The following is a 19,265-nucleotide window of genomic DNA, read 5'->3' on the forward strand; positions in this document are numbered from 1 at the left end:
CACACACTGATAATACTGACATGTTTGGTCACCTTCTAGTCAGTGACAGTCCTGAACTGCATGTGTTTTTTTAGGCAGAGATTTCCAATTAAGATCTGTTTTGCAATGCTTATATACACACCTGTAACATGTCACTTCTCAGGATATTTTGGAGCATGAATATAAGTCTAAATTATGGCAGATAAGGCAATAATACAGAAGACTTTGAGTCGTCTTTCAAGAGCTCTTCAATCTCAGATCATTTCTTGAATTCCTCTGAGCCATCTTGCACTCCACCTGACATACTAGCTCAGGCCACAGCCTGTTACTCACTTCTGTGACTTTTGCCATTGGAGATGCATTACTTGGTATTATAAAGGTTTCAGGATGAAGCACCTCAAAACATTTCAAACTTTATTTTCAGACTGTTTGCTTTTTGAGTCTCCCTGCCATGTACCAAATTGTGTTGGCTGTCTTCACCATATTGTATGAGCACATTTGTCATAGTGTATTTGTTAAATCTAATGACCTCAGAGGCTTCTAAGTGGCATGAGTCCTCTCTGTCCCTCTCACACACTCCCAAATACCACTCTTCTTTAGAGTCACCGTTCCAAGTGAATGGTGGGCAAACAACGATGAAGTTAAAATTGTACATTTTATTGTCAGGTAGCCTTTGGGAAGACAAAGGGTTTTTCAGATAACCAAAATGTAAACTTCCATTCAGACAATCAACTCTCCTGTACTACTGAATCCCAAGAAGGCAGCAGGTAATCTTTACTATTTCCTGTGGAGTCCCTCTTTACTTGCTTCAGTTTTCTTACAGCAAGTTAAAATCACTTCAAATTCAGGACATTGTATGTGATATTTCAAAATTTGAGGAAATGGACTCCCCAAACTTCCATTTAAATCTTTACTGTTTCTCTGTGATACCGTATCAGTCTCCCAACTTTGGAATACCAAGATAAAACTTGCAAACAATTCCAAAGCACGGAACTTTCAACTTGCATTTATTTCAGGTTTATAATGAAAGTCATTTTACACCAACTTCAAAAAATCAAGTAAAATAAAAAGCTTTCAACAAATAACTTAAGAAAAGTGATTTAGAACAGTTTTATTTTGCTTATTTCCTTATGCGGCAGATATTGTACAAAAGTGCCACAGTAGCAGTGATACTGAAGTCTACTTACACATCTTACACAATTTTAGGTTAAATCCAAGCACTGAATACTCAGAGCACTTTAAATGCATTAAACAATACAGATCAGTAATAGCACAGCCCAAATGCCAAAATATCTATTTTATACACAATTTTAAAAGCACTTAATGAAGTTACATGACTTCCAACTTACACCGCACAAGTTATTTCAAAAGACACTTATTGCAGAGTACTTATATCAAATAAATCTGCAAGAAACAGTATTATTCTAAGGGCTCTGGAAAATGACTAGCATATTCAAGCTTAAGTCTTGGTTACAGTCATGTCAATAAGGTTTTTGCTACTGACTTCACTGATGCAAAGATCTCTCTTATTCTCTCATTCTTCTATCAGATAAAAGATGTAAAGGCCTGCTCATGGGATTTACAAAATAGCTAATTGAAAAACATTTCCATGAGGCACATGTGCAGTATGAAAATGAGTTATCACAGATTTCAGAACTGCAGTCTTTAGTACTCTTCAGTAGAAAAATCACAGACATTGCAGCAAAAGCAAATGAGAACAGAAAGAAGAGCACCACTGTTAAACTGCTGAGTTCCTTTTTAAGGCTATGTTACTGTGTTCTGGGAAGAAAGACATCAATACTTTTTGGTTTTGGTATTAATTCCCTGGGTATGGTATCATGGTATCATGTTTTTAACCAAGTTATTAAAATGCATTTCAAAGCAAACGTTTTCGTACATGTGACTTGCTTCATAACTACAGATAGACTCCAACAGCCGTGATACAGAGATGCGTAATTTACACATCTATGTAAAAGAGTTAATACATGTGCAGTTAAGATACTTAGTAATGAATATTATGATTTCTCAGTATGAACAGATTCAGTATAATTAAGTAGTCCAACTTGAGAAGCTGAAGATTACCTGGGTTTTCTTACTAAAAACAGCAGGCTGCAGAAGTGCATCTCACCAGGTTCACATATTTATGTTAAAGCCATAATTTGATTTAAAAGAATGAAACAGAGATAAATATAATGCTACTAAAACCTTTTAAGTTTTAATACTTCAAATCAGAGGTGCAAATGTGAAACATTAGCTGTATTCATATGAAAACGTGAAAAGTTAACAGGCTTCAGCTTTATGCTGTTTAATATCAACTAAATCACTTAGGTTGTGCGTGCGTGTGTGTGTGTGTGTGTGTGTGTTAGGTCTACCTACAGAATACCAACTTCATTAGCCACGCATATGCTGGAGCTCACTTTACCTACACTTTCAGCTCACTGGACGCGTGTGGCAGGCTCCTGTCCAGAACCAACCTTCGTAGCGTAACTAGATACATTCTTCCTGCTGGTGTTACTAGCTTGAAAACACTGCTTTCTTAAGATAGCTCCGGGTTTTCTACACAGGAATTAGCCTTTGTCTAGCCACAGTGAACTGGCACTTGTCTGCAAGCACTGGAATAGATACCCTCCTCACAATGATGGGACTGAAGAAAAGATTCCTGGAAAGATGCTAAGTAACTAATTTCTTTAGCTTTAGCTGAACTTCACAAAGCAGTACGCCTTGTAGGATCAAACAACAATTTGCTTAAAAAATACGGGTACTATAAGCTTTGTCAATTTATTCTTAATTTTTGTTCACAAAAAGTAAGACAAAGAGGTTAAAGTAATTTAAACCACTATGACCAAATTAAAAGCCTGAACAGTCTTGAGAAATGAGAGTCCTTCTGGTAACTGTTCTACCAGAAGGTAACTGGTGACATGCATTTGAAACATTTAGAAACACGTACGACTTTCTTTTATGTAAAATAATAAACACAAAAATATGCAATAACATGCGTTTTAATTCTGAAAAGATTTTGGGGGCAGATATCATCTGTGACTTTGCTGTTCATTGTTTCACAAGCTCAGGATGTTCAGGATGAAATGTAGCCACAGAATGCTTCACATTTAAGACTCACCGTTTTGTAACTATGTAAATTTAAGTATGGATCACTGCCTTTCATTTTCTTGGCTACAAACCTCACACTACAGCATAGTAAGCTAGCTGAAACCCAAACCATCAAGGCTTCCATGAGGTCTGTTTCTTTATTGTTCTAAGCCCCTTTGAACAGCAACAGCCTCTGATGCTGTACAGGGTACTCACCTCTAGTGCTACATGTAGCCACAAGGAACAAGAAACAGCAAACCAGTGCCAAATTAAGGAAGTTACTAATTGAAAGAACCATCTCCCCTAGACAACATGTATCACTCAACGTCAAGAACTGTGCCACTTTGTAGGTCTGATCAGAATCACCTCTCTCCCACTTCAGCTCCTGATCTGGAAACAATTCACCATCTAAGAGACTGTTATACAGTTTATACCATCATCCCATTTTGTTCATGGCATTTCCCATGCAACAAATACCTTCCACTGGCAAAGAGCTAAGAAAGATGTTCTTACAAATTTTACAAAAATTGTTCCAGATTCATAATCTACTTAGACCAAACTTCACACATCCCCTTAAGCTTGCACAGTACAGAAAAAGGTAATAAACCATTAACAAAAACCATGCAAAAAAAACCCAAGACCATCAAGCTAACATATCTAAAAAACTAAATCAAATAGAACACCAAAATAATATATAAAAGCTTATCTTGTTCAAGGTCTTGAATAACATCAATAATTTTGTCTTTTTTTTTTTTTTTTTTAAATGTCAAATTTGAGGTAAAACAAAACAAGCCTTAATTCCCCACCTTCCCCAAATCCCGGTTCTTCAGACACAAAAGGAACCTGTGCTCTTAAGTGGCATTTAGAGCATATACTTGTACTTCAAGACTGACTAAATTTTGTATTTCCTTCCATGCAAAGGAGTAGCTAAAATTCCCAGATTTACCACATTAACATGGATATGAATTAATAAAAAGATGAAAATGCTTTATGAATATTCCCTTTAGTGCTTTTAACAAAGATTATTCCTGGTTTAGTTTAAATTGTGTGAGATATGTTGAAGTAAATCTTTAAGATTTATTGTTGTTCTCACTACTCAAAAGAATCTATTTGATTACCAGTTCTCTCACTTTAAAGGCATTGATGGAAATTTACATCATTCTGACAGCATATTAGATAAAAAAAATGCAGCAAACACAGGTTGAAAAAAATTATACTACTGTTAAGTACTATGCAGTGATGTAAACTATAAAGTATCACAATCTAATTTTAGATGTTAAACCATGAACATGCTGAACAACTGATCATTTGACAGATAACCAAAAGGTGCCTTGCACAATAATTTAGTATCTTCACCTGTAAGCTTCTGTATCGTAATTCTACATCAACCATTTCAGTCTTGGACATCAAAGTAGTCAATTACTGGCTCTTCTTTTAATGGTTTGGATAAACCACTGCTTCCACTACTCCTGAAATTATAAGAATATTAGATGTTACTCACTTTGCATGAAACACGAGATAAAAGTAAGTTGAAGTCACAAATTTCTGTAACGTCTCAGTGTGAGTATGCATGCTGCACTGATAGATGGCATGTTCTAAATTATGTTCTAATGGAAATATCTTCATGCTTCAGAAAACATTTAACTATAATTTTTGGGGAAAAAAACATATACTTTATCGAATTAATATATATCAGTGCATGGCTGAATTGATACAATTTGTTTTCAAGTTTTACCAGAAACCACCATTTATAAGTGATATTTACTGCAAAAACACTAATGTATTGAAGACTAAATGCTAAACATGCCTTTAAATAATAAAATATAAACATAAATAAAAATAAATTTACTAACTGTCCTAATAAATTATTTTATGCCAGTAAGGCACTACTTATCTTTTACACAGAAAAGTTAAAGATATAAAACACCCCAAACCCCCAAAACATTCATCTCTTCTCAACTATGTAATCTTTACAAAAAAGAGAGGTCCACAATATTTGTTTTTATTACTGCTCTTATATCATAGTCAATCCTACATTCTGTTAGCATTTCATTTCAGGTTTACTTCTGTGGACAGAAGAGCTTAGTGCAGGCTGCAAGCTCCGAAGCAGCATGTAGGTTGAGAAAACAAAGACCCAGGGAGCATAAAATTGAAGTTCATGAACACTCTTCCTTAAGTTAATCAGCACAAAATTGAAGAACACCATTTTAGAAACACATTTCTTACTTATCTGTTTGTTTGTAATGAGGAATAGGAGGTGGAGGCCTGTTCTGCATTTCTTTATCTAGCACAGAAGTTAAAGTATTGCTTGGACAAATGGATTTCCCTCTAGAAAAATAAAAGAAAAGGTTATTTTATTCAATGGGAATTTATATTCATTAAGAAATTAGGGCAAAAAAGTTACATTTAAAAGTAGTGGTTCCAGTGTCAGAGTTCATATTTGTATTTCATCTATATAACTATTTAATTTTCATAGAGTCACAGAATATCCTGAATCAGAAGCAACCCACAAGGATCAAGTCCAGCTCCTGGCTCCACACGGGACTACCTAAAAATCAAACCATCTCTCTGAGACTGTTGTCCAAATGCTTCTTGAACTCCAACAGGCTTGATGCCAGAATCACTTACCTGGGGAGCCTGCTCAAGGGCTCAACCACCCTCTCAGAGAAGAACCTTTTCCTAATATCCAATGTGAACCTCCCTTGATGCACCTTCATGCTACTCCTCCCTTGGGTCTCACCACTGGCCACCAGAGAAAAAAGATCAGCACCTTCCTCATCTCTCCCCCTCATGAGGAAGCTGTAGGCTGCAACAAGGTCTATGTTCACAGATCACTGCATCTTTACAATATCCAATGCTGTGGAACCATGTTCTTAAACTCTGGCAATAAGTCGCATTAAACTTACTCATCACTCTGCACTAAAACTAGGCCCCTGTGAAGCAGTCCTCTCCAAGGAACAGTAACAGAATCACAGAACGGTTTGGGTCAGAAGGGACCTTAAAGATCACCTAATTTCAACCCCCCTGCCATGGGCAGGGACACCTCCCACTAGACCAGGTTGCTCACAGCCCCATCCAACCTGGCCTTAAACACTTCCAAGGATGGGGCACCCACAGCTTCTCTGGGCAACCTGTGCCAGTGCCTCACAGTGCACTGCCACTTCCTTACCAGTTAGCCCAGGTGCACGAGACCAGAAAAATGATATGCATTAAGAAAAAAAACAAACAAACAAATAATCAAACAGCTCTTCCTGCCCTCCACTTAAGTTACTATCTATTATGCAACCATAACCGTACAATGAAGCATCCCACTTGTGCTTGTGCCCTCTGCAATACAAGGGCCACCCTGTGGCCATGGTGCAGGGCAGTATTTTCTCCAATACAGGAAGACAGTATGCTTTAGCACATCCCTAGGCTTGTATTGGCTGTGAATGATGTGCAACTTCAGTACTGCACAGTCCATATCCAAAGGCTGCACTGGCTGGAGGCAGGGAAAGGATATAAAAAAACATGGAAATTGCTTTGAAAGATTATTACAAAAAGGCATCTAAGCCAAAATTTTTCAAAATAAGTATCCTACACACTCTATCTTTAACAGGCTGTGGAGATGTCTTAAAGTTTCCTATGAGTCACTTTCAAGAGTGAGTTTGCTTTATTTCAACTTCCAGTCATGGTTCCAATGTAATTGCAAGACTGAAAAGCCTTCTACCACCATTCTGGTACACTAAACAGCATTGCTTTCCTATTTATATCTGAATGCCTCTTCTTCTTAGGAATGTTTCACTACCTTCTGAGATGTAGACTCTTCTCTGAATACTACTTGCACATTATACATTTTTTGGCTAGCTACTTTTTATATGGAGAATAAATTAGCTTGGCCTCTCCATTTCCGAACAGGTGAATAAATGCTGCTTCTTGTCCTTCATTCTTGTCCTCCTATTTACACTGCATTCATAACTTAACAGTAAATTTTATTCCACATTGGAAACAAACATTTGCCCGAATGCCTATTTATGACTTTATAATTTAAGGTAACCTTAGCCTTTCCCATTCTTCTGTTCTCACAAGTACCATTATATTTAAAACCACTAGTATACATACAAAGAAAATAGCAGACGAGTAACTATATATTAAATTATATATATGCTCTAACATTGTTGTTTATTCTTATATACAGCAAGTCACTGACTTTCTGAGCAACCAATTCCACAATTGTTACATATTGTATGAATCTTCTTCCTGCAACTGTTTCAAACCTGATGATTTTAATTTGTGTCCATTACCTTGTCTTTTGAGAGAAGAAAAAGAGAATATGCATTCTCTACTCAGGCTATGATTTCAGATATCTTTGTGACAACTCTGCAGTACCTTTCCATGCATTTTCCAAGATGACAACCTGTACCTCTTACTGTTCCTAACAGTCTTCTATGTCTCTGACAAACCAACTTAGAATGCAAAGTAGGAGTAAATGAATTTACACTTACCTAATGTGACCAAAACTCTTAATAATTACACTATATTGTTATTATTGAATAACATTCTGTGCATTTTTGAGCTTAAAGCTGCATTTACATAGAAATTATGAGGTAAAAAGTCCTACAATTATTTCATTATAAGACTACCATAACATACTAAAGTAATTTAAACATATTAACTATGTAGTTATGCATTAAAATTTAACCACATATTAAATCTCTCTCTAAAAATCTATACAAGCCTGTATAGAAAGATATATTTATATACTCACCTACATATATAATTAAATTATATATAAACATTAAACGAAATGCTGTTCCTAGAAGGAACACCAAAAACATGGGCCTTATAGGGATGACTGTTCTCAAGAACCCTTCGACGATGCCTCAAGTCCATACAAGCTACTTATAAACACTGGTCACTATGTAACAGGCAAGCACCCCTTAATGACAGTGCCCGAGGCTCTGGCACCCTGAGCTATCAAGGGAGGAAACTAGTGCAAGTAAGATACCTGAGGAAATCACTGACAGGCACAGGGAAGTGCGTGTGTCAACTTAATGAGGAAAGCCTTCCCCTTTTTGCCATACCAGTCTGGATATAAACTTTTAAATAGGTATTGCCCCACGGAAGGAATCCTGGGTCAGAAGGAATCTGGTATTGCAACTGCTCAAAAAGATAGTGACTACAAAGGCAACCAGCAGGGAAGCATTGAGAAGGGCACTTAAGATCAACCTTGATATTCAACACTGGGAATATTCTTTCTACGCTCAGACACTGGCGATGCTGTACATCAGTAATTCTAATGCAGCTAACATGATCAACTCTTACTGATGTGGTGGAATGATGATGGGTGCAGGGGCTGATGGCAAAGTAGAGTCACGTTGCTTGCTCCTAGCCTATTATCTGGCCAGAGGAACTCTTAGCACCAAGGATACTTTCTCACTCCTCTGATCCAACTTGTATGGTGATGTTACCATTTCAGTGGCATAATGGGGAAGAACAGGAAAAAAATAGTGCTTTTTGCCTAGCGTCATTTCTCATTATGTATACTTGGAAACGCCCCTAAAAGAAATTTGCAGGGAATACTGAAAACAGGATGAAACAAACTGAATCAAACCATTTGGGCTTTGTGTTGACTAGAACCTGGATTTGAAGAAGCTGTTGTGAAATTGAACTCAGCTTTAGGGCTTACTGCATTCAGCTCTGGGGCCCCCAACACAAGAAAGACATGGACCTATCAGAGCAAGTCCAGAGGAGGGCAGCAAAGATGATCAAATGGGCTGGAGCACCTCTACTACAAAGACAGGCTGAGGGAGTTGGGGTTTTTCAGCCTACAGAAGAGAAGGCTCCAGGGAGACCGTACTGCAGTCTTCCAGTACTTAAAGGGGTTCTATAAGACAGCTGGAGAGGGACTCTTTGTCATGGAGTATAGTGATAGGACAAGGAGTAATGGCTTTAAACTAAAACTGGGAAGATTTAGATTAGGTATTAGGAAGAAATTCTTTACTCAGAGGGTAGTGAGGCACTGGAACAGGTTGTGCAGAGAACCTCTTGATGCCCCATCCTTGTAAGTGTTTAAGGCCAGGTTGGATGGGGCTGTGAACAACCTGGTCTAGTGGGAGGTGTCCCTGCCCATGGCAGGGGGGTTGAAATTAGGTGATCTTCAAGGTCCCTTCTGACCCAAACCATTCTATGATTCCACAAAATACTCTACAAATATCATCCCAGAACTTGAGTTATTAATTGTCTGAGGCTTCAATGAGTTTTATGTCTCGAAGAAGTGGTCTTTGCCACTTCAAATAAAATGACAATGAAAAGAATCCTTGGATGAATTCAATTAGGAAACATTGCTACGGAGCTGAAAAACATTGTTATAGAGCACTCATTGTCTGTAAGAGCAGAAGTAAAAGTGCAGCATTTGTGTTCTGCATTGCATGATCTTCCCTAAACAACACAAGGGAAGGAGCAAGTGTGCAACTTCTAACACTACAGAAGACTTCCCATTCTAAAGTTGCAGCATACAACGACTTCGTTTTTAAAATATCATCTGTCCTGCTCTTTCTCTGACACTTTCTCTTCTTCTTTACTAATTTCTCATAATCCTCCAGCCCCTTCCTTTTTCTAAGGAAGCTTTTTCAAATGTGGTCTCTCTTCTCACCCTTCTTTTGTAGGAAAAAGGGAGATATCTTAAATTGGTTCACAGAAACATTAAGAGTTATCTTAAAGTAGTGTCCCATCTTTATTGAAAGAAATCAAGATTCTAAGCTAGCAGGCTCAGGAGCAGCTCATGGCACTGTAATAGCAGGGATGGTAGCAATTTTTTATTTTTAATTTTTAACTATAGCCAATATCTACAGTTAAAAACCAATTAAACAGGTTGCCGAAGAACCACAATTTGACAGTGCTGAATTAAAATTTGACAATGTTAAACTAAATAAGCCACTCCGTGACAAAAGAATCAAGGAAGCCACACTCTCTCCAGTCCAATAACCTTGCTTTTCCCCCAGCTATATTCCCTTCATTTCCTTTTATACTATGAACTTCCCTCTACGTGCCCTCTCCAAGCATCTCTAATTTTGCTTAGACATCTTTTATATTTGCAGTAATCCGTTTCCATCTTTGTCCATTAACAGAAAAGAGAGGATAGGACTTTCTGTGGCAGGTTCAGGTGGGTAGAGAACAAGTAAGTTCCAATACAAGCCTTCTTCAAAGAAGGTGCAAATTTAGATGTGACTTCTCTATCCAGCCATTAATATTCATAAAATTTTATTACATTTATCATCTTTGATACTACTGTCAAATTTAGCTGATGACAAAAAGACAAGAAGTTACTGCTAAGCCAAATGGAAAACAGACTTGCAAAATCTTGTTTTCTTAGCTTTTTCATTTTTAATTGGGTTTTCTTCTCTGAAGACGTATTCAACCAGGGGGAAATAGAAGCCTATCAAATTATTAACTTAAAAATGCTTTAAAAACTTTTAAATGGAAGCTACTGCATGTTGCAAATTGCACTGTAAATAAACTCATTCAATTAAGTGATATAAACATACACAGTTACTAGAAAACAAAATGGATTACGTACTTCACTGCAGTGATAACAACGTTACGCTTTGGTTCATTGTCATAGCTCACACTTTCAATGCCATACACCTGAGCTAATTCATGGATGATTCTGCGATGATCCCTGTTCATTGGTGGGTAACAATGACTCTTCTTTGTATGCTTGCCCTGAATTAAAAAAGAATAAATAAATAAATAAATAAATAAATAAACATATAAAAAATGAGGAAATGAGCAAGCAAAGAAAGGCGAGTGGAAAGGAAAGGTGTGTGGGAGAGAGAAAGTGCTTCTACCTCTAAAATTTTGCCACTGTGACAGAACGTAGTACTACAAAATACTATTACATCAGTATTGGCAAAAAAATCATCTAAAAACCATCCATTTTGTTCCCACCTCAAAGCACAGATACATACATTTACGTGTATATTTAAGTTTGAAACAAATCCTGAATACATCAATTCTGCTTACATCCTAAAGAAGCAGTATAATTTATCTGAATTTTTCTTTTTCAGACTGGTTTTTACAATGCACATACCATGCAGGTTGCTACAAAGACATCAGGTTTAGTTATCGCTTCCTTCTACCAAAGAAGCGATTTATCTGCAAAATCTGCCATGTAATAAAGTCTACTGATGTCATTAAATAGCAACAAAACCGTAGTTTTAGTTTCAGTAAACAAAAACTGATAATGCTTGATTTGACAACAATTGTTACATAAACAGTCAAAGAAAGAACAGAAAAAAAAGTGTCCCTCCCTCCTAACGGATTGGGTGCCTTAGCAACAGCAGATGCAGATGTGGGTAAGATACTCAGTCTGCTTCAGGGTTTCAAGACACTCTGCTTCAGCCTTTGCCTTGGTTATCACCAACAAGGTCTCAGAGGTCTTTGGGTCTATCGACAGGGTTCAAGAAGAAGACAAACTGCCAGTATTAGATAAAGTTTGAGTCAGGGATTGCAAGAGAAGTCCCAGCTTGTACAGGTTTCTAGGACTGGACGCAGCACATTTAACAACGCTGAGAGACTAGGAGAATGTGTCGTTCTCTATCATTTTTGAAAGGTTATAGACATTGGGGGTAGGAGCCTAATGACTGGAGAACGGCAACTGTTGGGTTTTCAAGAAGAGCAAGACAGACAACACAAGAACTACAAGACAATAAACTACATTTCAAAGCCTGTGAAAATAACACAGAGCAAGCCCTCTCATCAGCCATTTTTAGGCACATGAAGCAGAAGGTCCCTTGGAGTAGCCAGAGTGGATTTATGAAACTTTTTCAGCATCTGATTGGATAAAGCCCATTCATTCAGGGGCTGAGTTCAGCGTTGGTTCTTGCTTCAAGAAAGAGCCGCACTAGATTACCTCTGCAGGCTCCTTCCAACCTGAATGATTCTAAGACATCTTCTGACAGGCTATGTTTAACATTCAAATACAAACGCCTGATTATTAGTACACCTTTGGATTACACAAGGAGAACTGTTACATTAAAAAGCAGTTGCTTTACATATCATGTGAAAAGTCTCTTCAAATCATTAAGATGCAGACAACCCCACTTTAGAATCTAATAAAAGGACAATTTTGATATATCTTCAACCACACACAAATATTAGTTCAAGTCTATTATTGCATGATCACAGTACTGCCAGAAGTAACTTTGATGCAGTACCGTGTACTCTTTCTTTTTTAACATTCTAGGAAACTATTAATTTGATATAATCTTTAACTGATTAGATTAAGCAAAATAATACTCTTGGAAATTATTTAAACAACTGCAGAAATCAACACAGGTTCTTGAAAACTCTTCTTGGGTCCTTTACAGTATTTTTACTGTAATCAGTATTACTGTAAAAGAGGAATGCTACTTAACAGTAATCCTATTTGTTATACTCCTTTCCTCTACTATTCAACTTGGCAAGACATTTAATCACCAGTTCTTACACAGACAGGCAGAATGAGGATGAAACTCATCCCCTCCATTGAGAGAAAGAGAACACTCATTCTGCTGCAGTCACCTAAATTCATCCGTAGCAGACCATATCTAACAGAGGAAGATAAACATTAAAGGTACAGTGTACCTGCCCTGTAGATGGATGGTTAATACCTGCCACCTCTCAGAACTAAGTAGCTAAATTACGAATAGTAACCACACCTAAAGTGGTGGTCAATCTTCTCCAGAAGTCTTCAGAATAATCACATACTGTCTGGATAGTTACTTAGCAATAAACAGCAATAAACCTTCTACCTACTACAATACTTTCAGCATATAGACAAACATTTGGATAAAGAAAACTCTACAGATTTTGTACCTTTAGAAGGCTGATCTTTAAAGAGATGATTCTGGGCTCAAAACAAAAATCAGAATTTCTGTCTATGTGCTGACAGAGCTGGATGACATGAATGTTTTCTGTCCTGTCTGCTTACACGTGTCAGTAGTGACAGCTCTGCTGTGCTAGATTAGTACATACTAATGAGTCTAGGGGAACAGATATTCATGAAGCAAGCAAAGTCATACAATGACAGATAAGGTTAACTGTATTAATATATGTGTATATTTACAAAATGACAAAATTACAAATTGACAAAAAGCGTCAAAATCCTTTTTATTACTCATTTATCCAGTTAAGCTGAAATTAGTATCCAAAGGAACAGTGCAAAAATATAAACAAGTCAAAACAAAAAAGTGTAAGCATAAGTAAACAGTAATCAGTACAAAATACATAGTACTGATACAGGCAGAGCTACCTGAATGCTTCATAGACCAGCATGCAAAATACTTTTAATACAAGGAAGTAAAGCTTTACATCTAGAAACAAAGAACACAAGTCACATCTCAAGACAGAAAGGATTTAGGAGTCATGGTAAACAAACAACTGAACAGAGACTCAAGCATAAGACGGATTTAGGGATCTTGGCAGAAGAACAACTAAGCACAGTCCCCTTGCATAATGCCATGTCAAACATATTAATCCAGTCTTTGGATACATAAGAAGTGGGAGTTGACTTGTCAGGCTGGGCAACAGGCCTGAATGAAGAGCAGTGATAACACTTACCAGGTATAGAGACATCTCCAACACAATACAAATACCTGTGGTTGCAAGAGGGAACATGACTGGTAATCAGGAATCTAAACATTTCAAGGAGGAATTTGACAGCCTTGTGAAACTTAATATGTAACTAAATAGAGAATTTTGAGGTATAGAACAAAGATTATGATGGGACTCCTCAGGTAACTGTTCAGTTTGCCTACTGAAGAATTCATGAAAAGAATTTTTTTACCTGTACATGCATTATAACATATGGACTCCAAACAGTAAGACTTGTGTAACGTCTTTGGTGTTCAGAAAGAAATCTCTTCCCCTTTGAAATATAATTTGACTTCTGGGGACTTCTTGTACCTTATGGAATAGCAATTCCCAACAGCCTGAGGTGCAGGTGGGTGCAGAACTCATCCTTGAAGTACTGAATTGTCAGGTGGGCCTAACTGGTTCATCTTCATCATGACAGAAGCTTAAATGAGCATTGAGCAATTCTCCCTTTAGGTCAGACAAGGGAAGAACTGTCATGCTAAGTTTGGTTTTTTTTTTTCATCCTCTTCTGCAATGGAGACTCTTTTTAATAGACACTCAATGGTCTGTTTTGTAGAATTGTTATTTAACAAATACTTTGTTACTGCTGAGAACTAAACATTGGAGATTTTCTTGAGCTCTCCTGTTCTCTTGTTCCACTATATTTTATGTTACTAATCCATTCTATATTACTAATTCAAGATGTATTGTCACCTTTTTTGTACCATATCACATATCTTGGTAGGCTGTTGGTATGGGAATATATATATTGGTATATCCAGTTATCAAATATACAAATATGTACATATATATTTCTGTGTGTGGGTGTGTAAAATAAAGGCAGTATACAAAGGTATAAAATAGGATAACTACAGGCAAAACAATGTTGGGCAAGTTATTTTTAGCTAATAATAAATATTCTACGTGTGTATTAACAAATGAGATTGGAGGGGCCTGAACATAATTAGACACAAATAATCCCTCTTGGATTTTCATTCCAATATGGAAAAAATAGGTAAGAACATTAGACAGGTGGACAAGCACCGAGATTGCTTAAGAAACACCATACAAAAAGAAAGAAAACTAGGTGACTGAAATAGAACATAAGCAGTCCTAAGGGAGAGAACGGGAAAGGACATTTATGCTTTCTACAGAAGGTTATGTTCCTTGAGCTAAGGGCAACTGAGGGTAGAGCGGTTTACACTTTCAACTGCATGCAACAGGTCAAGCACTGTGCAGCAGCAAGCCAGTAGTACGCTAACCAGACAGGCCCGAAGGCTGAATTCTGCTTTTACTATAGGCCTATGATTTTGTCTGTGGAATTGACCTCTTTAGATATACTGGATTCTACTAAACTATTAAGGCTGAATCCCAGTCTCCTTATAGGAGGAAGAGGACTACCTCACACAAAAATGCGGAAGGGTATCCACTCCACAGATTTGAAAGCAACTTCCACTACAGTGCCTGAAAGAACCTAGGGCTTTCACCCTCAGAGTCTCAACCTTTAAACACTGTGTTTGATGATTAATACTTTATCAGTGGAGATACAAAAATGAACGATAATCCACAGATGCATTAAAACCTGGCACTAGTCAAATCTTTAAAAAAGATGCAAAAAAGCTTGCCTGTCACAGAAGTGATCGTACTGTTATGTTTTAAAATTTTTGTTCTATCTATTATTAAAATGTGCGTTCTGATAAGGTCAAAACAGATCTAGTGTTAATCCATAACTATTAGTACTAAAGTTTCATAAACATTATTCCGCTTCCCCCCAAACTAAACAAAACCGTTTCTTTTAATAACTCAAAGAATACCTGAATACTGACCTTATTCACAGCTTCCACAAGCATTCTCATCTCCTTCTCAACATCACTGACAAATTTTAAATCCTTCCTGCAACAACAGCATAGTAGGTAAATGAGGCAATAGAATGTACAAAGATGCAATGACTTTATCTTCTGTAACATGTAAACATATGTAACGTGTTGTAATCAAAAGTTAACATTTCAGCGTTTCTCAGTTTTGTCATTTAGGCAATTCACTTAATTAGATTTCATGATTTGATGGAAAATCAGGTATTGAGTATACAGAGTAGAATTGTTTTCAAAGACAGAAAAAGTGCACTGACTGATTTTACAACTTATCTGGTGAAACAAATTAATGAGAACAGAAGTAGAAGCATAAAGCTATTTGAAAGGAAACAAAATATTCTTGATATGAGATATTATGGATTTTTTAAATTAATTGGTTTACCCTACTTAATCACAGTAAATCGAATCTGTCAGAGCGAGCTTTGTGTTCTGTTCTTAAATGAGCAGGTAAACTAACTCCAAAAGCAAGGTTAACATTTGTTAGAGCACCGTCCCCATGAGGAAAAATGTCTACCTGAAGAATTCATGTCTCAAATCTGGTTATCAGTAAAGCTGTTTCTTCAAGAATATGCACCATTTCATACCAAGACAACAACACTTTGTGAATTATATCAAAATTTCATCATTCAAGAAGTGGATGTCCTAACAACATTCTGGATGCTGAAGTAAAGGTATGATCAAAGGATCAAGCGGTCACAAGCAAACATGCAAAATGGCAACATTGAGTAGCTTTTCTACCAAAATCATTTGATCACTGGTACAATGGATTCAGCCAACCACTGGAAAACCTCCAATGCTTTGTCCCCATTTATCCAGTGGATAGACACTGCATGGAGTTATCAGAATCCCCGAATCCTCAGTACAGAGAAGGTGAGGCAAGCATTTTATGTCCACTTGTACCTCCAGATCTTTCTTACAGAACTCCATGGAAGAACAACACTGAGCTACCTGATGATGTGAGTGGGCCCCCAACCTACTGACTATTCAAGTAAGAACAGTGAAGACTGAAGGGCAGATCAGTGCAGATGTTGGGAGAGACCAAGCAATTGCTGCTGTTTTGGAATGATAAGGAAGATTCTTAGGGAGCACAATTTGGGTTGAGAACGTTCAAGGAATTCAGTATTCCTTAAGTTTCTTTTGAAAGAGATATCCTTGAAAAGACATTTGGACTGTCCTCTGGAGTTCTGATATCTGTATATAGGATCGTTGAACAGCTGAGGCAATCCAACAAGCAGATATGTCTCTGCATCTAGCTGTTCAGATTCTGGTTAGAGCACTATTCTCAAATTCAGAATAGTATTTCAGGCTGTTTACTCCTCTGCCACTAAGGCTGACAAAGCACAAATTAGATTTCCTTTAGAATTTCAAACTTTCCTTCGAGGTCATCAGATGAAACCACAATGAAAAATAAAGCCTCTTTTCAACTATGTGCAGTCTTGCCTTTCCAAATTTGGCAGCAAACCTCATCAGACTGCTTTTACATAAGTGAAGGGGAGTGCCAGATCAGCTCACAAGAAAGGATATTCTGTATTTCCAGCTACACAAATGCATGAACCCACACTTCACTAAAGAGCGGTAAGAAGCATACAGTTAACAAGAAATGTGAGTAGGCTTCACTGCTAGCAGATTTTGAAAGATGACTAACAAATCCATTAGGATGAGGAGAACAAAGTCTGTTATAAGTCATTCCACAAAAGGATGGAAAAAAAATAAATCTACAGATTCAGTAGTCTCCTCTGTAGGATCCTGATCAGAGAACTGACTGAGTGGAGACAGTTAAAAATGACTGACTTTATTTCTCAGTTATTCTTGACTCTGGTTCTGGTCTTGCAGTTTTAGGTTGCTTGTTTTGGTGTTTTATCAGCTTGCTCACATCATATTTGAAGAGTTCTGTTTGTGATTGTCCTGAGCTGGAGCTTGTTTGTGTATTTACAAATTAATCGAGGTCCAATTCATACTGCCCTATCAAAACCAAATGGAGTATCTCCATTTCCCAGGACATTGATAAGTATCTACCACTCGACTGAAGTACTTCTCAAGTATTTAAAATTAAATTTGAAAATATGAAATTTATTAATCATTAGGACACTGAAGCAAGTGTAAAATATATTCAACAGGCATACACACAAAGTAAAATTTTCTTAAGTGACCTTTATCATTTAAGCATCTTTTTACAAATCTGATCCCTCCTTGTCATTCCAGGTTGCAGTGTTTACTAGTGTGATGCTTTTGATAGTAACTTGACTTTCTATTGCCTCATTTTCAGATGTTTCAGTCTAGTAGCTCTCTTTGCAACCAGCATTAGCATACTCTTAACTATGCATCATGCAAATGTTTTGTTATTGCCTTGCTGTCAATTTTCAAAATAAAGAAAAACAAGTAAAGGGACTAGTACACAGAAATAGTGTCAGACTGTAAGAACACATTTCATTACTTGGTTATCACTCTTGTCTTTGTCCTGAAAAAATTACAGAGAGCACAGAGATAGGGGGGTAGAAGTTTGTGAAGCCAGTGGAAGAGTGCATGTACTGATTTGTTGTGAGAGGAATGGTGGAAACTGATGTTCCCATTGTAAATCTGGCCCTGTTATAGAACAAAGAAACCAGCCAGACACTTATTATTATTTAAATTTCTCATTTTGCTGGTCTTGAGAAAAACACATTAATTCCTTTGCCTCAATGATCACCTATTGCCATAATCACCATGATCACCTCTGGAGAGAAAAGGAAACACAGACATTTTTACAAGAGTAAATAGAATCAATCTCCATTTCCTATCTTGCTCGCAACACTGTTTACCTATGACACCTCTCATCATTAGAACACATACCTTGCATCTTCTTTTAAAAGGTCACTGTACTTTGGTCCAGAAGAACGGATGTTGAAAGGGTCAGAATTATCATCTATTTCAAGAGCCTCAGCAAGACGCCTAAATTCAAGCATGGTAGGGAAGAAAAAAAAAAAGCCACCATAAATAAATAAAAAATAGCCCCCAAGAACATTTTCTCATTGAAGAGTAGAAATGGGTTACCAATAAAGATAAACAGATCACAAAAGATAGAGTCTGTATATTTGATGCTAATTTACAGGAAATTATTTTTTTTTCCAAACAGCATTAACTTTTTTAATTTGGACTTTTTTCAGAAAAAAAAAGTTCATTGCCCACCTGTTCCTCTGAAGAGCTAAACATTCTTCATCACATTGCAATCTGAATTATTAAAAAAAATACAATTAGAATCACTGTTTCTCCTCACACTTTTAAACTATAGTTTTGTTGCTATCATATTACCACAGCCTAAGTAAATATGTATCAGAATAATTTACTTTATTAGATCAGATAATACAGCTAACAACAGATTAGACTTTAATACACCTAATAGACTGACTCTAAAGGAGTCAGTCTATCAGGAACTATATCAGGAAGTACAGAGAAATCACCAAATTTAAGACCAAATTGGTTTTGTGACTTAAACACAGATGTGCAGTGCAAAAGTATGAGAGCACAAGTGTCAAGCATAAATGACACAAATGTACTTTTTCCTATTATCCTAAAAAGGGTAATAGAAAAATATTATAAATAGTAAGATGATGACTAGGAGAAAAATATGCCCTACTACTAATCATCCAGAAAAGAATGCTAAGAGAAATATGAAAAAATCTTTATGAACTCCAAGGAGTTTGCAAACCTTGTAGATGCCAAGATGAACATGAGTCAGCAATGTGCCCTGGCAGC

General features: G+C 36.8%; 1 protein-coding gene across 1 annotated transcript in view; it reads right to left on the reverse strand.

The window, feature by feature from the left end:
- Positions 1–969: 969 nt before the first annotated feature.
- NFX1 (nuclear transcription factor, X-box binding 1) overlaps positions 970–19,265 on the reverse strand; it is a 61,946-nt gene continuing 43,650 nt past the window's right edge. The window contains exons 19-24 of the mRNA XM_035549774.1: positions 18,699–18,740; positions 18,363–18,461; positions 15,489–15,555; positions 10,625–10,770; positions 5,293–5,394; positions 970–4,535 (exon numbers count right to left, since the gene is read on the reverse strand). Of these exons, the coding sequence (XP_035405667.1) occupies positions 4,460–4,535; positions 5,293–5,394; positions 10,625–10,770; positions 15,489–15,555; positions 18,363–18,461; positions 18,699–18,740 (532 nt within the window). The 3' untranslated portion in view covers positions 970–4,459. The remainder of the gene's footprint in view (positions 4,536–5,292; positions 5,395–10,624; positions 10,771–15,488; positions 15,556–18,362; positions 18,462–18,698; positions 18,741–19,265) is intronic.

Source organism: Cygnus atratus, chromosome 2 (genome assembly GCF_013377495.2).
Source record: "Cygnus atratus isolate AKBS03 ecotype Queensland, Australia chromosome 2, CAtr_DNAZoo_HiC_assembly, whole genome shotgun sequence".
Classification (NCBI taxonomy): Eukaryota; Metazoa; Chordata; class Aves; order Anseriformes; family Anatidae; genus Cygnus; species Cygnus atratus.